This window comes from Salmo salar, chromosome 20, assembly GCF_965601325.2.
Source record: "Salmo salar chromosome 20, fSalSal1, whole genome shotgun sequence".
NCBI classification, from domain to species: Eukaryota; Metazoa; Chordata; class Actinopteri; order Salmoniformes; family Salmonidae; genus Salmo; species Salmo salar.
In genome coordinates this window covers 50,843,540-50,865,225 of record NC_138310.1, presented here as the reverse complement: position 1 = coordinate 50,865,225, position 21,686 = coordinate 50,843,540, and the positions used below count along the sequence as shown (strand labels likewise).

General features: G+C 45.9%; 1 protein-coding gene across 2 annotated transcripts in view; it reads right to left on the bottom strand.

Annotated features, from left to right (window-relative positions):
* Positions 1 to 3,514: 3,514 nt before the first annotated feature.
* The window catches only part of LOC106580734 (latent-transforming growth factor beta-binding protein 4), a 68,960-nt gene continuing 50,788 nt past the window's right edge, over positions 3,515 to 21,686 (bottom strand). For both annotated transcript variants that reach the window (XM_014162079.3, XM_014162080.3), the window contains 29 exons: positions 20,455 to 20,820; positions 19,206 to 19,322; positions 16,724 to 16,852; positions 16,290 to 16,415; positions 15,916 to 16,041; positions 15,595 to 15,714; positions 15,308 to 15,427; positions 15,105 to 15,224; positions 14,852 to 14,971; positions 14,456 to 14,695; positions 14,203 to 14,322; positions 13,920 to 14,039; positions 13,716 to 13,835; positions 13,508 to 13,627; positions 12,235 to 12,360; positions 11,990 to 12,115; positions 11,453 to 11,581; positions 11,027 to 11,152; positions 10,313 to 10,438; positions 9,969 to 10,112; positions 9,407 to 9,664; positions 8,999 to 9,067; positions 8,620 to 8,748; positions 8,343 to 8,489; positions 7,914 to 8,066; positions 7,387 to 7,690; positions 7,011 to 7,288; positions 6,617 to 6,766; positions 3,515 to 5,007 (listed from right to left, as the gene is read on the bottom strand). In XM_014162079.3, coding sequence (XP_014017554.2) covers positions 4,874 to 5,007; positions 6,617 to 6,766; positions 7,011 to 7,288; positions 7,387 to 7,690; positions 7,914 to 8,066; positions 8,343 to 8,489; positions 8,620 to 8,748; positions 8,999 to 9,067; positions 9,407 to 9,664; positions 9,969 to 10,112; positions 10,313 to 10,438; positions 11,027 to 11,152; positions 11,453 to 11,581; positions 11,990 to 12,115; positions 12,235 to 12,360; positions 13,508 to 13,627; positions 13,716 to 13,835; positions 13,920 to 14,039; positions 14,203 to 14,322; positions 14,456 to 14,695; positions 14,852 to 14,971; positions 15,105 to 15,224; positions 15,308 to 15,427; positions 15,595 to 15,714; positions 15,916 to 16,041; positions 16,290 to 16,415; positions 16,724 to 16,852; positions 19,206 to 19,322; positions 20,455 to 20,820 — 4,463 coding nt within the window. In that variant the 3' untranslated portion in view covers positions 3,515 to 4,873. The remainder of the gene's footprint in view (positions 5,008 to 6,616; positions 6,767 to 7,010; positions 7,289 to 7,386; positions 7,691 to 7,913; positions 8,067 to 8,342; positions 8,490 to 8,619; positions 8,749 to 8,998; positions 9,068 to 9,406; positions 9,665 to 9,968; positions 10,113 to 10,312; positions 10,439 to 11,026; positions 11,153 to 11,452; positions 11,582 to 11,989; positions 12,116 to 12,234; positions 12,361 to 13,507; positions 13,628 to 13,715; positions 13,836 to 13,919; positions 14,040 to 14,202; positions 14,323 to 14,455; positions 14,696 to 14,851; positions 14,972 to 15,104; positions 15,225 to 15,307; positions 15,428 to 15,594; positions 15,715 to 15,915; positions 16,042 to 16,289; positions 16,416 to 16,723; positions 16,853 to 19,205; positions 19,323 to 20,454; positions 20,821 to 21,686) is intronic.

Genomic DNA, 21,686 nt, shown 5'->3' with positions numbered 1-21,686 from the left:
CTGAACCAAAATGCATCACTAGTATGTTAATTAAGATTTTTCCAGTCTCACATAGCCTCACATAGGCCTTTTCTCTTTGAAGTGTGTTTGCATGGTTAACCTGTAAAAGTCAGGTAAAGTGAGCTAGAGCGAAAGTGAGAGGCAGGCTGGGGGAATTAGAACAGACCGGAAAACCCAGGGATAGAATTAGACTAGAAAAAGGGAGGGGAGGGAGGGAGTGGAAAGAGAGAGGGGACTCTTACTTGGAACTGGTCAGTAGGTCAGGTACGTGTACAGGACAGGGCTTACAGCTGGTGAGAGGGGATGGGTTGATGAGGTAGGAGGGTTAGGGTGGCTGGAGGGTGAGGATTAGGAGCCCGCCGATGCCAGTGCGTTGGCAGGGGTGCTGAAGCAGCACTTTTGGACAACCCTGATGTGTGAAAACCCTGTGAGGAGCTAGAACATCCAAATCCAGTCATCAGACACCTAAGCCCCATTTATACCTGGTGTAAACATGGGTCCTTTGTCCTGATCTTGTCTGCATTCTGATTGTGCGCACATTTCCAGAAATGTGTCTGCACATGGTATTCAAATGTTTCTGTTATCCTTCTACTGTGTCTGCATTGTGACCACAATGCCTGGTCCCTTTTATGCAAACTATTTCACAGCTATTCTTTCAAAATAATATGTATTTATTTATTGTAAGAAACATATTGATGTAATCATTCATTCAATGGGAAAAATAATTCTGATTTAAATAGTTTCTATGTCCAGATCTGTCTACACTTGTAAGATATCCAGACACACCGTGTGTCTGACGACCTCTGGAGGTGGGCAGGATGATCTGATCACAATCAGATCACAGTGAGTCTTTTGATGGTCTACACCTGTCCAAAAATGTGGGCACAATCAGAATGTGGAAAAGATCAGGACAAACAACGCAAGTTAGAGCCAGGCTTTGCTCTAGATACCTTTTTCACCTGAATTACTGTTATTATCTGGATCCCAATAAGTGAGCCACTTTGAATTGTGTACAGTGTTCCAAAATAGATTATCAAAAAAGAAAAATAATGGAACTTATAGAAAAAGATGAAGCAATATATTTGACATATTATTTAACCAATACAATATGAAATCATATTTTTGTGGATATTCCAAACAAATATGATTTTGGCCAGTTCCCTGATATATTTACACATGGTATTCCACCATCTCCAAATTATTTGGGATGAAAGGTTCCCACAGTGGATCACTGATGCATTTTCTCTTTTGGCACACATTCCCTGCCCTTGTCATCCCCCAGCTGTGAAATGTATTACAGCACAGCAGCATTCTGACCCGGTTCTGACCACGGTAGGACCCCAGTACAGGGAGGTAGGATTACTGTCTAGTCTGACACTTCTCTTATTCCTCCTCAGCACTAATCCAACAACGGCTGCATCAGCAAGATGCCCCCACCCCTCTCCTCACACGGACACACACAGAGAGAGAGAGAGAGACTCAGTTGACCCTGTTAACACAAACAGCACCATCAGTGCTAGTGGGTGAAATCAAGTGATACTGTAGCTCCCTGGGAGTGTACTGAGGCCTGGGACCAGTTTTCATGCTCTGTTACAGTGCAGGTCAATGGTACAGACAGGACTGAACTCTCTCTCTCTCTCTTTGTGTGATGGAGCCAGTGGAACAGAAGCCTACTATTAGCCCATCTGGTCCCTGATTCTATATCATTACATTGTAACAGGCTGAAAGTCCGCTTACAAAACTGTAATAATACTAATGCCTGTTTATAAGGTACTCTTACTGCTTTAATGGTCATTTAATAGAGGCTCCATAGTGACTACATGTTTTAAGGCTGAGTGAGATATACTGAGTGTACAAAACATTACGAACACCTGCTCTTTCCATGACATAGACTGACCAGGTGAATCCAGTTGAAAGCCATGATCCCTTATTGATGTCACTTGTTAAATCCACTTCAGTAAGAGTAGATGAAGGGGAGGAGACAGGTTAAATAAGGACTTTTAAGCCTCGAGACAATTGAGACATGGATTGAGACAGCCTTCCCCGTAGCTCAGTTGGTAGAGCATGGTGTTTGCAATGCCAGGGTTGTGGGTTCGATTCCCACGGGGGGCTAAGTACGAAAAAAATGTATGAAATGAAAAAAATGAAATGTATGCATTCACTACTGTAAGTCGCTCTGGATAAGAGCGTCTGCTAAATGACTAAAATGTAAAAATGTAAATGTAATCGTGTATGTGTGCCATTCAGAGGGTGAATGGGCAAGACAACACATTTAAGTGCCTTGAACAGGGTATGGTATTAGTTGCCAGGCGCACCAGTTTGTGTCAAGAACTGCAACGCTGCTGGGTTTTTCCCCGCTCAACAGTTTCCCGTGTGTATCAAGAATGGTCCACCACCCAAAGGACATCCAGCCAACTTCACACAACTGTGGGCATTGGAGTCAACATGGGTCAACATCCCTGTGGAACGCTTTCAACAGCTTGTAGAGTCCATGCCCCGATGAATTGAGGCTGAAGGGGGGTTCCTAATGTTTGGTATACTCAGTGTAATTGTAGACCCACTCAGGTGGGCTATATTTGTAATAAACAACGGATAAACAACAACAAAGGAACAGCAAATTTGGTTGTGGCTGGTTATTGGTAAACACAATAATAATGAGGCGTTACAATTACTCTGAAGCTGCCACTTACAGTGTCTGCCAGCAAGTGGTAAAGTGTTAACACCGGTCTTCCAGTCATTTGGGCCAGATTGAGGATAGGTGATAAGGAGAACAGACAGAAAAAGCAGATATTCCGCTAGCACTTGCAATCCGCAAGAGATAATTAAGTACGAAGTGAATCTCTTTAATCAGCTTTGTAGTGTGTGGTGGAGAAGGATTGGCCTATAAAATAGATTAGACATGGGATCCTTATAAACACTACTGGGAATTAGGGTTAGAGTAGCAGGTAAATGGATTAGAGGCCTAGCCACAGACCATGAGTGAGAGAGGTGGAAACTGCTGTTATGACAGTGCAAGATAGGGACAGTGATAATGATGCTAATCAAAATTTGCCTGTCTACCCACACTCCGGTTAAACGCTACTTCTCCACAATGAGTCTGGATCTGAGTACCTCTGCGACCCTTCACCAAATGGGAACACATTCAGGGCCGTCTGATTGGTCCAGAAACCAATAGGTTGAGCCAAAGCTATAACACATGCGGCAGTTTGAAAATTCGTCATTGGCATTTGATACTCTGATTGGTTAGAGACGATCCAATCGCTGATGGCTTTATCGCTGATGGCCCCTTGTGACCCTCGTCACCACAAAGTATGTAGCGAACAACAGAACAGCGGAATAATTTAGTTTGAGTCGTCAGGCTAAATCAAAAAACTGTGTTATACCTACACCACTGGTTTACTCCCAATACTGAACCAGCTTCCAATATGTTACTACTTTATAACAACTACCTTGTAAAGTAAAAGTGTATACGATGAATGGGATTCTGTCACAATGAATGAGATCCAAAAGCCACTTGGAATGGAAAGTGTGCAAATATATTTTCAAATAGTTTTCATAGCAATAATGATACAAAAATCACTGACAAAACAATTAACAAATACCAGAAACAAATAAAAAAATGTACAAAGTTGTGAGTAAAAAGTACACAACAGCTACGTCATCCACAAATACAGTGCATAGTGTTATACATCTTTAGGTGCTGAAAGGTGGAAATGCTTTCGGGTTTGTTTCAGCTTGTAAACTACATCAAGAAGTAGGAACATTTACAGAGAAGGTTCTACTCACTGAAACAGATACCATTTGGTAAAAAAGTTCTCAATTGTACATATGTACATGGTATTTTATCACTGATTGTGTTTTGATCACACAAACATTTCAAATTGTGAATACAAAGTCAACTATCTTATATCAGTTTTCAGGTACATTCGATTCTCATGTAAAAAAAAAAAAAATCCAAATTGTCTACAAAAGTTTAAAGAAGTAAATGTACAGACACGTCAGTGATGTGTAGCTTCCTCATCCGCATATACATTCCTATAAAATAATAAAAGTTATCATTACATAAAGAGCAACTTCACTTTAAACAGCATAAATTAATACAAGAAGCAATCATAAAACAAACATCAGTGGAGTTGTAAAATCAACAAGTGGAGAGAATACAAGTCACTGACATTTTAGAGGAAGAGACATTTGGTTCAGCGATGTCGTGATGTTGCTGTGTTTTCTGTACATTCCAGCTAAAGAGAGCGTTCGTTAAACAAAACATCCACAGACAGAGATTCTGTCTTAGACAAAGGCTCTGCTCGTCTGTAGCAGTAGCTTGTCATCTTTGTCTTAGAGACTACACTGGCCCAATTCAATGGTTCCTGTCTGCCTCAGGTCTAGGCACAGAACACAGTGTGTTGATCATGATTGAGCTCAAAGTGAGCAATCTCAATGGGCCGGATCCTACCTTTAGATACGTGTTCTTATCGTTAGGGTTCTGCACAATGTACGTTAACCTCTTTTTCACAACTATGCATTTCAACATCAAAGGAAAGGACATATTTATTTACCTGCTTTAAAATAGCAGTCTCGAGTGTATGTGCTTAGTTGAGCTTATGTGTATGTATAATGAGTTGTGTGTGCTGTATAGAACTCAAACCGTATTAATATCAGAGTTCTATGGACTCAAATCTATCTCAGACACTGTACGTCAGTACGTTGACGTTTTCTTCAGAGAACAACCCTCTCAGCTTTTCTCTCAGGTCAGAAAATGGACAGGTACTTTCGTGAGCCCCTGACAGAGACAGTAGAGGCCAGAGGGAACACTTCCCCAGTAGCAGATAGGACTGATGAGTGGGGGAAGACAATGTTCAAAGTAGTAGCTGTGTCATGCCGCCACACAGCGGTTGGGCCGACGGGACATGACGTAGCCTCGGTGACACACACAGCGATAGGAGCCGTCTGTGTCGATGCATTGGCCGTTCACACACGCGTTGTCAGGATCCTCACATTCATTGATGTCTGGGCATAGAAGCAGAACAAAGACACAATTGAAAACACAAGCATGTGAATCAGTGAACGTCCAAATGTGTATACAGTGCATTCGGAAATTATTCAGACCCCTTCACTTTTCCAAATTCTGTTACGTTACAGCCTTATTCTAAAATTGATTATATTGGTTTTTTTTCTCCCCCTTGTCAATCTACACAAAATACCCCATAATGACAAAGCAAACACATTATTTTTAGACATTTTTGCTCCAAAAATAGATAAATAAGGAAATATCACATTTACATAAGTATTCAGACCCTTTACTCAGTACTTGGTTGAAGCATCTTTGGCAGTGATTACAGCCTCGAGTCTACTTGGGTATGACGCTACAAGCTTGGCACACCTGTATTTGCAGAGTTTCTCCCATTCTTCTCTGCAGATCCTCTCAAGCTCTGTTAGGTTGGATGTTCGATTGGGTTCAAGTCCAGGCTCTGGCTGGGCCACTCAAGGACATTCAAAGACTTGTCCCGTTGTCTTGGCTGTGTGCTTAGGGTCGTTGTCCTGTTGGAAGGGTCGTTGTCCTGTTGGAAGGTGAACCTTCGCCCCAGTCTGAGGTCCTGAGCGCTCTGGAACAGGTTTTCATCAAGGATCTCTCTGTACTTTGCTCTGTTCATCTTTCCCTCGATCCTGACTAGTCGCACAGTCGCTGCCACTGAAAAACATCCCCACAGCATGATGCTGCATCCACCATGCTTCACTGTAGGGATGGTATTGGCCAGGTGATGAGCGGTGCCTAGTTTCCTCCAGAAGTGATGCTTGGCATTCAGGCCAAAGAGTTCAATCTTGGTTTCATCTGACCAGAGAATCTTGTTTCTCATGGTCAGAGTCCTTTAGGTGCCTTTTGGCAAACTCCAAGCAGGCTGTCATGTGCCTTTTACTGAGGAGTGTCTTCCGTCTGGCCAGGCTACCATAAAGGCCTGATTGGTGGAGTGCTGCAGAGACGGTTGTCCTTCTGGAAAGTTCTCCCATCTCCACAGAGGAACTCTGGAGCTCTGTCAGTGACCATCGGGTTCTTGGTCACCTCTCTTCCCAAGGCCCTTCTCACCTGATTGCTCAGTTTGGACGGGCGGCCAGCTCTAGGAAGAGTCTTAGTGGTTCCAAACTTCTTCCATTTAAGAATGATGGAGGCCACTGTGTTCTTGGGGACCTTCAATGCTGCAGACATTTTTTGGTACCCTTCCCCAGATCTGTTCTTCACTCAACCCTGTCTTCGGAGCTCTACAGACAATTCGTTCGACCTCACGGCTTGGTTTTTTGGAAAAATGGTCAATTTTACAATAAGGCTGTAATGTAACAAAACGTGGGAAAAGTGAAGGGGTCTGAATACTTTCCGAATACACTGCATGTTCTGGTAGATGTGTAAAACGGTAAATCTATACAAAATCTATGACATTTCTAGGTTTTCCATTGCACTGGTAAATCTAAAGATTTTACTGTAACATAAATGTCAATCTGAGAATAAGAGAATAGATTTAAAGGCATAAGGTTCGAAGGACAAGTGAAAGGCAGGGAGTTTTGCATATAGACAATTGCAAATAGTTGAAGGGTTTGTCTTGTGGATTGTGTGAGGGATACCTACCAATGCAGGCCATGGAGGTCATGTCCAGCTCGTAGCCCTCGTAGCAGTCACACGTGTATCCCTCCGCCACCCGGATACACCTGCCGTTCTCACAGCCGTGCAGTATCCCACAGTCCTCTGTGCTCAGGCCTGCATACGGCTCATATCGTCCTGGAGCAGGGAGAGGAGGAGATGGTCAGAACTATGAACAGATAGCTAATCAAACACGCATTCTTCACAGGGCCTAGTTTAAGTTCACATCTTAAAATGAATGTGAAATATTTTGGGTAATGCAGCAGCATTTGCAAAATGATAGTAGTGCCTTCCAGCAAGACTACTAATTTGACCTATTGAAAGCCCTAGGGGCTACAGTTACAACAGTAAATCCAGTAATGCACACTAAGAGAGGGCTTACTCTCATAGACTCTCCGTGGACCACCACCACCTGACCCCCGTCTGTCAGGGAACGGAGGGAAAGGGGGTCCCACACGCCAGGGTTCTGGCCTCTCCTCCTCACTGTAGGGGTCACTGTCCGGGAGGGGGGCCAGACTCAGAGGGAGGCCCTCTCGGATGGGGGGAGGGGGTCGGGCCCCAAAGGCAAGCTCAGAACGAGGGTCTGGGAGGGTCCGGAAATGGGGTCTCGGAGGAGCGTCAGGCGGGCCGTAGTCGTCCTCGTCATAGTACTGCTCAGGACTGGGACGGAGAAATCCAACATGTTTGACGAGAAAATATGTTGCGTCTTACATGATATATGTGAATGAGTGACTGTGGTGAAAAGGGCAGTGTTTTACATGTATCCTGAGGGCCGTCTGTATGGGCTATCTGGGACGCTGAAGGTGCTGGGCGTTCTGCTTCTGAAGCCAGACCTGCTGCCCCCTGGTGGTGTGTAGTCGTCATAGTCAGGCTGGGGGTACTCAGGCCTGCGGGGGATGGGGTCTGGGAAGGAGTCCGGTCCATAGGGCACGCGATACCCCACTCCTCCACCCTCTCCTCCTCTGCCGGGTCCTGGCCCTGGGTCCGGCCCGTAGCGGTCAGGGAAGGGGGGAGGAAACCCTGGGGGCCTCAGGAAGACGTTACAGCGAGCCTCATAGTCCTCTGACAGAGGGAGAGAAGGAAAAGAGGCGTAGACCAAAAATGACACTTCCCCAAACTTTAAACATGCCCATAAACACAACACTGTTTCGCAACACAGGGCGCCATTTTGCTTCCATCTTATGACAAAAATGGTAACACAGTGGATTGTTCAATGTAAATACTCATCCACATTCAGCGTGGCCGTAGTAGCGCATCAGTGAGTGTGCGGTCAGTCCAGTAGTACCTGAGTCTCTGGCAGGACACAGAGCACACTGCAGTCCCCAGCCCTCTCCATACAGACAGCAGCACTCAGTGAAGGTGACCTGTCCGCCCAACAGGGGGCTCTGACACACCAGGTCTGCTGTGACATACTGCCAGCAGAACGATAGGTTCTCATCTGGAGACAGTAGGGAGAAGACAGGAATTAGGAGGGGAAGGGTGAGATGAAAAAGAGAGACAGATAGATGAATAAAAAGGAAGATGGATAAAGAGAGGCAAAGGAAGATGGAAAAAACAAGGGAACGATAGATGGGGAAAAGGAGGAGAGAGAGATGAAAAACAGAGACGGTAAGAGAGATCTCACAGCTTGAGCTAATAAGTGACATTTGAGTAGTGTGGACTCATAAGGTGAGAGTGATTGGGGAATCCCATCTCCCAATGTGTGTAGTCTTACCCACGGCGAGGCCAGTGGAATTGACACAGCTGCGCTGAGTGTCGTCCAACACAAGAGGAAGCTCGCAGGTACAGAAGTGTGAGCCTAAAGTGTTGACGCAGATTCCCCCTGGACAGCTGTCCTCCTCTGCCTCACACTCATCAACATCTACCAGGAGAGAGAGAGAGAGATGAGATTTTAGGAACCTACCCATTATGTACATCCATTAAGTTCAATCACAAATTCTAAAGTCTGGGTCAAAACAGCCCAATATCACTGATAAAGAAAGGCCGCTAACCGATGCACTCCAGAAACACGTTATCGTAGTAGTAGCCACTGGTGCAGTAGCAGGAGTAGCCAGGGATGTTGTTGACACATACACCGCTCTTACACACCTCAGGGTGGAACAGCTTACACTCATCCACATCTGTGAGAGGAGAGAAAGGCCTGGATTATAGGTACAGGTCAAGCATGATTACAAATCATGTGTGTCAAAATCAGCCATTATTGACAGCAACTCTGGAGAAATTAGAGTTTAAGTGCTTCGCATCAAGGCCAGATCGACAGATTTTTCAATTAGTCGGCTCAGGGACTTGAACTAGTAACCTTTCGGGTTACCGGCCCAATGCTCTAACCGCTAGGCTACCTGCCGTGTGTGTATGTGAGACCGTCGTTACCTTTGTAGCTAAACGCTCCTGGCCCAGTCACATATCCTCGTCCGCTGGGGCACAACGCCTGGTGCTCGGCTGAACAGCACCCACAGGAAACAACAACAAGACATATCAAAGAGGAACACTTCACGACATCAGGGATAGCTTTTTCTGAGTGGGTTGACAGGTGGATGTGACTACAGGAGTCTACCATAGACATACATAGACATACATAATGGCCGACATGGAGCAAACGGAATGGCATAAAACACATGGAAACCATGTGTTTGATGTATTTGATACCATTCCACTTATTCCGCTCCAGACATTACCACGAGACTGTTCTCCCCAATTAAGGTGCCACCAACCTCCTGTGTGAGACACAGTCATAAAATAGACATAATATTGACATCAGCGTTGATCACTGGTCCCTACCTGTGCCTAGCTGAGGGCAGGGGTCATACTGGCAGCCCATGCCCCAGCCCTGGCCCACGGTGCAGCAGCACTCCTGCTGGGTGGTGTTGCGGGCCAGCACGCTGCACGAGCTCTGCTCCTCGGTGTTGTAGTAACACTCCCTCAACTCGCCAGGCCGGGCAGGGGGCAGCTGGGACGCATCGGGCCAACGCTGGGGGCCGAGACCGGTGGTGGAGGAAGACGAAGAAGAGGAGGAGCCACCAGGGAACGCTGGACGACCTGGGAGACACGTGGATGATTGATGTCTGAGGGTTGAGGTGTGTGTGGTTATGGCTGCGTTGCTGACCACCAAGACAATATAGCGTTCCCTCATGAACAGCAGGGGGCAGCAACGCCAAGGTGTTTGAATGGGCACTTGTTGCACAAACTGATGTTAAATGCCAATAAAACTGTGATGGCATTTGAAGCAGGGAAAGTGTTATTCCCATCAGGGAGTAGAAATGTATATTTTCGTACGGTAAAAAACAAGCTTATCTAGATAATTCTCGAAAAAAGCACAATAGCGTTGGACCATGTATAGTACCTGGTCGGGGCGTGCTGAGGCACTGTCCAGAGCGCGTATCAAACTCCTCCCCCTCTCCTGGACACTCACACATGAAGGAGCCATCCACATTCTCACAGCGCGCCGCGCCACACACGCCCTGCATAGTCTCACACTCGTCTTCATCTAGATAGAGAGAGAGAGAGAGAGAGATAGAGAGAGAAAGAGTGTGTGAGAGAGAGTTAGAGAGAAAGGAGAGCGAGAGAGAGAGAGAGAGAGAGAAAGAACAATATTGGCCGAAAAGGTATAACCATGTAGGCTAAATCAAGCAAAGATAATGACAGATGATAGGACAGCAGAATGGTAACGTCTGTGTTGAGACGTACCCACACATCCCTTCCCATCGCTGGTGGCTGTGTAGCCCTGGTCACACATGCACTGGTATGTTCCAATTAGGTTCTGGCAGAACGCATGCTCCCCGCATACGGTCTCATTGGCACACTCATTGATATCTGTGAGAGAGAAGAAGAAACAGAAGTGGAGAGAGAGATGACATCACTAATATATGAATCTGAAATATGGTCTCTAGCATGGTCACTGTCTTCATTATAGTTTGAAGGATAAACTTGATTCAATTATTTAAAGGTATAAAGCAACAGTTCGGTGAAAACAATGCAATGAGATACATCCCTAGATCTTTTTCACAATGTGTGTGTGTGTGTCTGTCTGTCTGTGTTACAGATGCATATCTTGGCAAGGAAAGGCGAACGGCAGTCTTGTGACTGAGCATCTGCGCGGTGAAAGCCTCCAACCCGAACACATCAATCAAACACAGCTGCCATGACGACCAATCCCTTACGGCCCGCCCTCAGCCTGGATCCCACATCTGTGGGATCACAAACTATCATGGCTAAACTGTATGACAGTATAGTGAGGACGGCATTCAATCTCTATTGATTGAGTTCCTGTGGACCTCTCACTAGCATAATAAATTAAGTGGATTAATAAATAAGAGAATAATAAAAAAAATACATTCTTATATGTGGACTAGACTTAGTAAAGGATGAAGTCGATGAGGATGATGAAGAGATGGAACTGACCGACGCACTCTCCGGTGCGGGTGACCCGGTAGCCCGGCTCACAGGAGGTGATACAGCGGTAGGAGCCAATGGTGTTCTCACAACGTTGTGACCGACACACTGCTTCCTCTGAGCACTCATCTACATCTGGGGGAGATCACACACACACACACACACACACACACACACACACACACACACGGGGACACACACACACACACACACACACACACACACACACACACACACACACACACACACACACACACACACACACACACACACACACACACACACACACACACACACACACTTCAGCATCCCCATAGGCTCAAAAGCTGTGCGTGTTACATAAAGGGACACGTGGTTTCGTAAGGAACACACGTTTTCAATGGTCTGTCTATGGTGGATGATGAACAGTGCAGAGTAGTTGAGGTGTTGAGTTACCCAGACAGGCTGTCTTCTCTGGGTTGGTGGTGAATCCCACTTGGCACTGGCACTGGTAGGAGCCCTCTGTGTTGACACAGCGGCCATCCTGGCACGCCCCCGGGCCTGACCTGGCACACTCATCCACATCTGGACCCGCAATGACAACACGCCATTACATCACCACAGACAACCCCGCTGTGCCTACCGCCAAGCTAAGCAATCCTTTATCATGACGTTGTGCCCATGTCGTTTCATTTGATGTCATTCACTGTGTGAGAGGCTATGAGCAATATAATCTGTGTAAAGTAACCGATAAGTGATTATTTGTAGAAGTGATTATAATTATAAGTGATTACTAGTATAGCCCTGCTAAGAGTTGTCAACGTTAATGGGCAGTTTAAATTGCAGAGTAAACAACCCATACGTGTTGTGTCTATGTCATGAGTAGAGACTTCTCCATTCTGCAGGTTTAAGAGTAGCCTACAGCAATGCCAGTGGGACTTAGGTGTGTGTGTACGAGGTGTGTGTGTGTACGAGATGGCGTAGAGGCCTCACCCTGGCAGGAGCTTCCGTTGCTGCTGGTGGTGTATCCCTGGGAGCACACACAGCGGTAGGAGCCCTCTGTGTTCACACACTCTCCCTTGGGGAAGCAGTACTCCCCCTCTAGACACTCATTGATGTCTGTGAAGAGGCAAGACAAACCCGCGCTACAATATGACACAGAAAAGAAACAGCGATGCGCAGCATTATCAAAGCACGTCACCGTCATTGTGGCGCTCATCACCGTCGTCGGTACTGACCTCTACACTGGCGTCCAGGGCCAGCGGTTCTGTAGCCTGGCTGACAGTCACAGCGGTAGGAGCCGTCCGTGTTCACGCACAGCCTCGTTGCACCACAGGTGTCAGGGCTCTGGCAGTCATCCACATCTGAGGAAGGGAGAGGGGGGGGATGCTCATTGGTACTGGCACGCACACACACACACACCTCTGCTTCATGTATAGGTCTTTCTGTCCCCCCTAAAAGGGGTTAAACAGCATTCAAGTGGTTTCTCTTAAATCAACACAGCACCAATTGATTCTGTCCCTTATGGATATAACCTTTTGACAGTGAAACCTCGCCAAGGAGACATCCATCCATTTCCAAGTGTTACATCCATTCCTAAGGTGTTTCTGATTTACACGCTATCCCCTTTGAAGTCTAGACATCTGTTGCAGACTCTATTGGTTCACATCGGCCCAGTCCAAGAGCCAGACTTCTCATATCACAGCTGAAACAGTACATTCATATGCATTTTTAATGTGGTCTCGTTTTGTTGTTGTTGTTGGTAGAAGCAATGCACCCTGATGGGATGGAATACGGTGTCCTGAAACGATACTATGGCTGATGATTTGTGTGTCCCACGGGACAAAAAACTGCGTGGAAGTGAGTAAGAGAAGTAACAGAAGCCAGCAAGGGTGAAGTGAGGAGAGAAGAGGAGAGGAATGCAGAGAGTGCTGTCTGCAGTGTGGAACTGGGACTAGAGGGCCAATGGGTGACCAACCCCCTTTGCTCACTCATCACCTACTGTAGGATGATGAAAAATTTCCCGGTCACATTGCTCTGTGCAGTTTATATAAACAGCTGTTGAAACAGCTCGATTCTGCAGCAAACTTTACTATGGTGACTGTCTTAGTCAAGCTGCATCACCAATAACACCAATAGTGTTAGTGACGTTATTGTCCGATTCCATAAAGCAGTATGAATGGAACGCAATCTCAAGTGGAAGGCGTGTGTGAAAAAGAGTTTGGCGCTAATTTTGGTCTGGTGAGAAGCATCTCCTGTCACATTCTGCAGAGTTCAACATTGACTCATTTAATCTCTTTAAAAACGTGTTTCCTTATTAGACAGAAATCTGCCGCCGTTTACAAATCACCTTCTCCCCTTGGCTGTAAAAGAGCCATGGCCTTCCTTCCCAGAAACAAATGCAGCAGGCAAGTGTGAGAGCAGCAAAACACCTTGAAAAAACATGTTGACTACATGGACAGAATTCCTTGATTTTACTTGATATACTGCCTAACAGACAGCTAGTCTTACCTGTGCATAACCCATCTTGCATAACGTGGCCAGCTTTGCAGGCGATACACTTGTAGGAGCCTTCAGAATTCACACACCGTTGCCCGGGACACTGAGAGTGGTCTTCACATTCATCAATGTCTAAAATGAAGCAAGTGGAGGTCACACATCTAACAGAGTGATATGGAGCATGAGTCATCATGTAAAAGTCAGACACATGCAGCCTTACCAATACAGATGCTGTCCTGTAGTTTGAACCCGGTGCGACAAACACACTGGTAGCTACCCGGGGTGTTTTCACAGCGACCATTGGCACATAGGTTGGAGGTCTGGCGACACTCATCGACATCTGTGTGAAAGTATTAACATCAGTATTGATACAATTATCAATATGGAATAGAAATGGGTGTGTGTGGTTGAGAATGTTGTTCACCTGTACACTGTCCGTTTCCAGCCTCAAAGCCTGGGCTACAGGCCACACATATGAAGGAGCCCTCAGAGTTGATACACTCCTGACCAGGACACTGCAGAGCGTTCTCACACTCATCGACATCTGGAGAAGCCAACAGATGTTATGCTTTACAATCCCTTAATGAAGTCGACAGAACAAAGGCCATATCTAGTAGCGTTTCACTCGATGATGTGCTAAAGAAAGTCACACATTTGACTGCTCTTTATCGGCTGAAGTGATGTGTCTGTTCAACGTGCGGTCTCACCTCCGCAGGTGTTGCCCTGTAGCCTGAAGCCAGATCGGCACGCACACTTGTAGCTTCCAGCCGTATTCTCGCAACGGCCGTTAGCACAGGGAGTGGGGCTGTAGAGGCACTCGTCAACATCTGCAAAAAAAAAGAAAAAAAAAGAACGAAAGATAAAAAAAATAAAAATAAGACTTACGCTTACAAACGGCTTATTGTGTAAGTGATCGGATCTACATGTATCAGTGTTGACAAAGGCCATGTTGTGTCCTACCTGTGCAGTGTCTGTCGACCAGCCCAAAGCCTGGCTTGCAGGACACACACTTGTATGAGCCCAGGGAGTTCACACACTCCTGGCCAGGGCACTGGGATAGGTCTGCACATTCATCCACATCTGTACAGGTATCACCGTGTAGTCTGTAGCCAGTGAGACACGCACAGCTGTAGCTTCCCTGGGTGTTCTCACAGTGACCGGTGGTGCACGGGCTGGGGGTCTGACGACACTCATCTATATCTGTAGGAAAGGAGAGGAGATTGCTGAAAAGGTAGTTGCCAATTTCAAATGCACTATAAATGGATGTACTAATGGATGGATGGATGGACGGATGAAAGAAAAGAATCACAGGCACACAGGTATACCCCAGAACACACAGAGGCAATGGGATTTTACCTGAGCATTGTCCATTGATCATGCTGAAGCCTGGCTTGCAGGACACACAGTTGTAAGAACCCTGAGCGTTGACACAGGCCTGACCAGGACACCTCAAAGGGTCCTCACACTCATCCACATCTGAAACAGATAAGAGCCAGAACATTAATAGATGGGCAGAATTTTATGATCCATAGATCGAAAGTTCCTTTCGCTGACAGGTTCAAAAAGACGGAATGTAGGTAAATACATTGGGTGGAGTCATCGCTGGTACCTGTGCAGGTCTCGCCTTGTAGTTTGTATCCTGTGTGGCAAACACACCTGTAGCTCCCAGGAGTGTTCTCACAACGACCATTGGTGCAAAGGCTGGGGGTCTGACGGCACTCGTCAACATCTACAACAGGGGGCGACACAGACCGTTAGTGAAAGCTTATTATTTGGTTTTGTGTATGACTGCTTCAGGACAAGGAGTGTTACCTGAGCATTGTTCGTTGAGCAGGCCAAAGCCTGGCTGGCAAGACACACACTTGTATGATCCTGGAGAGTTGACACAGGCCTGAACAGGACACCTCAAGGGGTCCTCACACTCATCCACATCTGGGGAAAGAGAGAATGATAGACAGGAAGTTTAATATGTCCAACTGACAAATAGTATCATTTCACAAACATCACACAATCGATGGTGAGTGAAGATGGCAACATATACAGGACAGTACCTTCAGTAGTGAAATAATGTTGAATAGATGCAGAGATAGCTTCCTTACCTTTACATGTGTTGCCCTCTAGCTTGTACCCAGTGCGGCAGACACATTTGAAGCTACCAGGGCTATTCTCACAGCGGCCGTTGTTACAGGGGTTCGAAACCTGACGACACTCGTCAATATCTGTGCCACCAAAAAAGTTTGTCCTTTACTCAAAGACTTGACAGTTAACAGTTGTGTCTATTTTCTTCTAGAATGATCACAAGGACTACTGTACAGCTATCACAATCGACATAACATTCCTTATAACAATCACGATCATGAAAATAATACTTATTGACTGCTGATGTTGGAATACTATGTTGAGTACGCGTCCCCTCTTACCTTGACACTGCGTCTGTTGGAAGTTGGCTCTGAAGCCAGCAGGACACACACACCTGTAGCCGCCTGGTGTATTGTCACACTCCCCAACAGAACAGGGACTGGGGGTCTGGAGGCACTCATTGACATCTAGAGATCCAGATGAGAAGAAAACAATAACACGAGGGACTCTCAGAGAACACTGACCAGAGTACCAGACCCCATTTCCTAACCCTTGACCTCCAAGTAGATCACAAGGCATTCCAGGGGGATGCCAGAAGGTCTCTCTCTATACCCAACAATACAGAGTAGCTGTTGTCTGAATAAACATCCAGTGCACAGCTGCCGTGGCCAGCGACCGTGTGTGTGTGTGAGTGGTGTGTACAGTGGGGCTGTACCTATACAGCTGGTGCCCTGGGGTCCTGGCAGGTATCCAGAGGGGCAGCTGCACCTGTAGCCCCCTTCTATGTTCTGGCAGCGGCCGCTGCCGCAGGGCGGGGGAGACGCCCTACACTCGTCTATGTCTGAAAGGAAAGGGGGAATGAGTGGGGTTAAAGAGGTCAAGAGGAGCCTGACCAACCCTACAGGTTGTAATCAAGCGGCCCCTCAGGGGAGGGGATTGCAGTGAGATGCTTGTGGTACTGTAACCAGCCTGAAACTGACTCATCCATAATGACTAGCACATGTTCAATGACCGCACACTATAAATACAGCTGAGGCCCAGTACAGCATCAGGAATAGCCAACATTGAGGTGTGTATGTGTGTTTGATGCTTCCCAATAGTAGCTAAATAGTGCAACTAGCAACAGTGCCCTAACAAAACGACATTCACCTTGACACCGAGTCTGCTGAGCGTTGAGTTGGTATCCCTCGTTACAGATGCAGGTATGTCTCCCTCCGGGCTGGTCCACACAACGGCCCTGTCCACACACCTGGGGCATGGTCTCACACACAACCCGCACTGGATGCCCAATCAGATACGCACGCACACACAAACACACACATTTAGTTAGCTTGTCTGTCACCGTTTCAAAAACGATTCCAAAGTGTGATCTTAGTAGTCATCTCATCCATATCAGCCGCCTGAGGTTGTGAGAGGGAAGAGGGGATGCCACAGCGAATGGTGTGAGGAGGTTCTGACCTCATCTGGCTGCCTGATCTCTGTTTACATTGGAGAGCTGAACAACGAAGCTCTGACATACACTCATCCCATTCCACACTCTTTGAAAAAAAGGGTTCCAAAAGGGTTCTTCGGCTGTCCCCATAGAACCCTTTTTAGTTCAAGGTAGAACTATTTTGGGTTCCATGTAGAACCCTCTATGGAAAGGGTTTTACCCAGAACCAAAAAAGGTCCTTTAAAGGGTTCTCTTATGGGGACAACCCTTTAAGGTTCGAAATGGCACTTTTTTTTTTTCTAAGAGTGCAGCTCATATATTTCTTAGGGACCATTAATGAGGATTTATAGTCTCAGAACTCATTTGTTATGGGGCAGATTCAAGGCTGTGGGCATAACAATGTTAAATTCCAGGTTACAGCACAAAACTGTCACCTCCCTCACGAGAAAAATAGTTAGCAGCTCTTTGACGGCCCCTCCTTGAGATTCAAACCTGCCAACATGTGATAAACTAACAGTCCGGTGGTGAGCAGTTGGCTAACATTAGGCAAACGTTTTGCGACAAAACAGAGCATTGTACCCATCTGTTTACGGCTTATATCTGAGCCAGAGTTCCTGCGTGAGGGTACTCCCTCTTTGAATCCCTCTTTGTATTGCAAAGAAGTGCATTAAAGAATGTAAAACGCTTTTTAATCGACTGAAGTTTTGAAGTTGAGCTGTGTGTGTGTGTGTGTGTGTGTGTGTGTGTGTGTGTGTGTGAAATCAAAATCCAATTTTTATTGGTCACATACAATTGGTTAGCAGATGATATTGCGAGTGTAGCGAAATGCTTGTGCTTCTAGTTCCGACAGTGCAGCAATATCTAACATATAATCTAATAATTACACAACAACTACCTAATACACACAAATCTAAGTAAAGGAATAAGAATATTTACATATAAATATATGGATGAGCAATGACAGAGCGGCATAGGCAAGATGCAATAGATTATATAAAATACAGTATATACATATGAGATGAGTAATGTTAGATATATAAACATTATTAAAGTGGCATTATTAAAGTGACTAGTGATCCATGTATTAAAGTGGCAGCAGCTTCTCTGTGTTAGTGATGGCTGTTTAACAGTCTGATGGCCTTGAGATAGAAGCTGTTTTTCAGTCTCTCGGTCCCAGCTTTGATGCACCTGTACTGACCTCGCCTTCTGTATGGTAGTGGGGTGAACAGGCTGTGGCTCGGGTGGTTGTTGTCCTTGATGATCTTTTTGGCCTTCCTGTGACATTGGGTGCTGTAGGTGTCCTGGAGGGCAGGTAGTTTGCCCCCGGTGATACGTTGTGTAGACCGTACCACCCTCTGGAGAGCCTTGCGGTTGTGGGCGGTGCAGTTTCCGTGATGCAACTCAACAGGATGCTCTCAATTGTGCATCTGTAAAAGTGTGTGAGGGTTTTAGGTGACAAGCCAAATTTCTTCAGCCTCCTGAGGTTGAAGAGGTGCTGTTGCGCCTTCTTCACCACACTGTCTGTGTGGGTAGACCATTTCAGATTGTCCGTGATGTGTACGCCGAGGAACTTAAAACTTTCCACCTTCTCCACTGCTGTCCCGTCGATGTGGATAGGGGGGTGCTCCCTCTGCTGTTTCCTGAAATCCACGATCATCTCCTTTGCTTTGTTGACGTTGAAGTGGAGGTGTGTGTGTGCATGCGTGTGTGGGACAGAGTCAGCTAAGTACTCTAGTGGAGCCAGAAAAGGCCAGAGCCAGAAACACATCTGATGTCTTTGAAGGTGGATAAAACCGCCAGTAAAAATCGACGCTATCAGAGAATTCAACTCCATCTACCCGTGATTCTTAAGCACTCATTAATCTGTTCCATTCTAAATGTGAACTCATGCTTTCAAGTGCTGTCACATAAAATGTGAGCAGAACGGACACAGGAAGACCAGTTGTCATACTTCAATGGAGAACTTTGAGCTTTTCTCACTCCACAGTACAGACTCCAAACTATATGCTTCTTTGTTCTTGAGTCAGGTGTGGAGTACCATAGTTAAGAGTTCTAACAGGGAATGACATGGAGTTGGCAGTGTGAGAGGCCAGAAAGTTGAACCAGCGTTTATCTGCAGTTTACCTAATCTTGGAGCCATTACTGTATCAAGATGAAACACTTTGTGGCTGTGGTGTTGTGGTGTACGATTTACGGTACCTGGCCTGGGGATGGGTGGGCGGGGGGTGACCAGAGATGGGAGGGGCTGGGCGGGTCTCACTGGAGATACTGGCCGTCGGTCAACTGGAGGCCATTGGGTCTGAGTGGGGGGCCGAGCTGGAGAAACCAAAACCGCACCTAAACATTTACTGAGAATGTCTAGACACATTAGAGCTTCCGCTTGTTGAGAAGAGGCAGCTTGATATGAATTGTCTTTCTCACAGCCTTCTGGACACAAACATCAAACTTTAAACTTTCTAATTCTGTCTCAATAGTTGATGTTGCTCTGTGGAAATGACAAGAGTATATGAAGGGTTTGATTCCAAAACGCGATAAATGCAAATGTTTCATATTTGCATTTTTTCTATGTGTATGAATTATGGCAGTTCTCATACTTTAAAAACATTTACTTTATATGTGCTTTAGAATGTGTTTTTTTGGTTGCAAAATGCGATATCTGTATCGTTTCATACCAAAATGTGCTATATCCAGAGACATGTGTTTAGAGAGTTAGATCCAGCAACGGGAAACAATAATAGACTACAGGCTGCAAACATACGGAGGCCGCTAACAGCGTGCTGTGTCACTCCAACAATAAGAATCAATCCAGCCTTGCAAAGAATTGCGACAGAGTTTCATTGTCATTATTATTCCTTAAATCTTTCCCTAAAGTGTATATAATCACACTCTAAAATCTTTCCTTGATTTATCCTAATGAAAAAACCTGTAAAACCACAATACAATTGCTCCAAAAGTTGCTTAAATGTCCAAAAAGAAAACTCACATAGTATACACTACACTGTTCACCCTCTGAATACAAATTGACTATGATATTTGCACAATTTAGTTTAAACAAATAGATAATTTGTATATTTATTTATTTACGTATCCATACTTTATTACATGTAACTGTTTAAAACCCAATCTGGACACTTTTTCTATTGGCGTTCTGTTGGTTGGGGCGGATATATAGCGTTTTGCCACAAAGCATGATAATTTGTCTCTCTAAAATAAAATTACCTTACAATATATAAACCTTACAATATATATATCATGTCTTCCTTTTCACTAGCCCATGTCATGATAAAATAAAAAAATCCTAGATCTCTTTCATAAGATGTGGTTTTAATTAATGTCAATTTACAAACATTTCTGAAAATGTATATATTGCGTTTTGGAATGAAGCTCTTTATATACACTGTACATTGAGGAATCTCCTTGAGGTTGCTAGGGGCTACTGTCTACTCACCTGTCACCACCCGGGTGGGTCCTGCTGTAACAGAGCTGGCTGGGATGTGTGGTCTGCCCTGGGAGGACAGGGAGCCTCCACTGGCTGCTGGCTGATGGGGTCTGGTCTGAGTGGTGAGCAGAGTAGTGATACCTGGTTGTTGAGGCCTGGTTTGGGGAGTGAGAGAGCCTGAAGATTGTTGGTGACTAGTTTGGGGAGTCTGTGCACCACTACTGGCTGGTTGTTGTGGCCTGTTCTGTCCCGTGCTCTGGGATATGACAGGGGGACCTCCAGTCCCGTGCTGCTCCAGCAACCTCTGGTTGAACTGGATGACAGAGGCAGAGTAGTGGTAGCCAGGCCCTGCTGGGCAGATCTCCTTGAAAGCAACTTTCAGGAGCAAACAGAGAACGCCACAAGCAGGATTGAATTAGTTAGTATGTTTCATACACACACACACACACACACACACACACACACACACACACACACACACACACACACACACACACACACACACACACACACACACACACACACACACACACACACACACACACACACACACACACAACAAACAATTAATGAACATGCACCTGTGGAATGGTCATTAAGACACTAACAGCTTACAGACGGTAGGCAATTAAGTTCACAATTATGAAAACTTAGGACACTAAAAGAGGCCTTTCTACTGACTATGAAAAACACCAAGGGTCCCTGCTCATCTGCGTGAACGTGCCTTAGGCATGCTGCAAGGAGGCATGAGGACTGCAGATGTGTCCAGGGCAATAAATTGCAACGTCCGTACTGTGAGACACCTAAGACAGCGCTACAGGGAGACAGGACGGACAGCTGATCATCCTCGTAGTGGCAGACCATGTGTAACAACACCTGCACAGGATCAGTACATCCAAACATCACACCTGCGAGACAGGTACAGGATGGCAACAACAACGGCCCGAGTTACACAAGAAACGCACAATCCCTCCATCAGTGCTCAGACTGTCCGCAATAGGCTGGGAGAGGCTGGACTGAGGGCTTGTAGGCCTGTTGTAAGGCAGGTCCTCACCAGACATCACCGGCAACAACATTGCCTATGGGCACAAACCTACCGTCTCTGGACCAGACAGGACTGGCAAAAAGTGCTCTTCACTGATGAGTCGCGCTTCTTTAGACTAGTGGAGTATCTGGAGCATCAGCATTTGTGGGATCGATTACAGGCTGAAAATGGCCAGAAACAAAGAACTTTCTTCTGA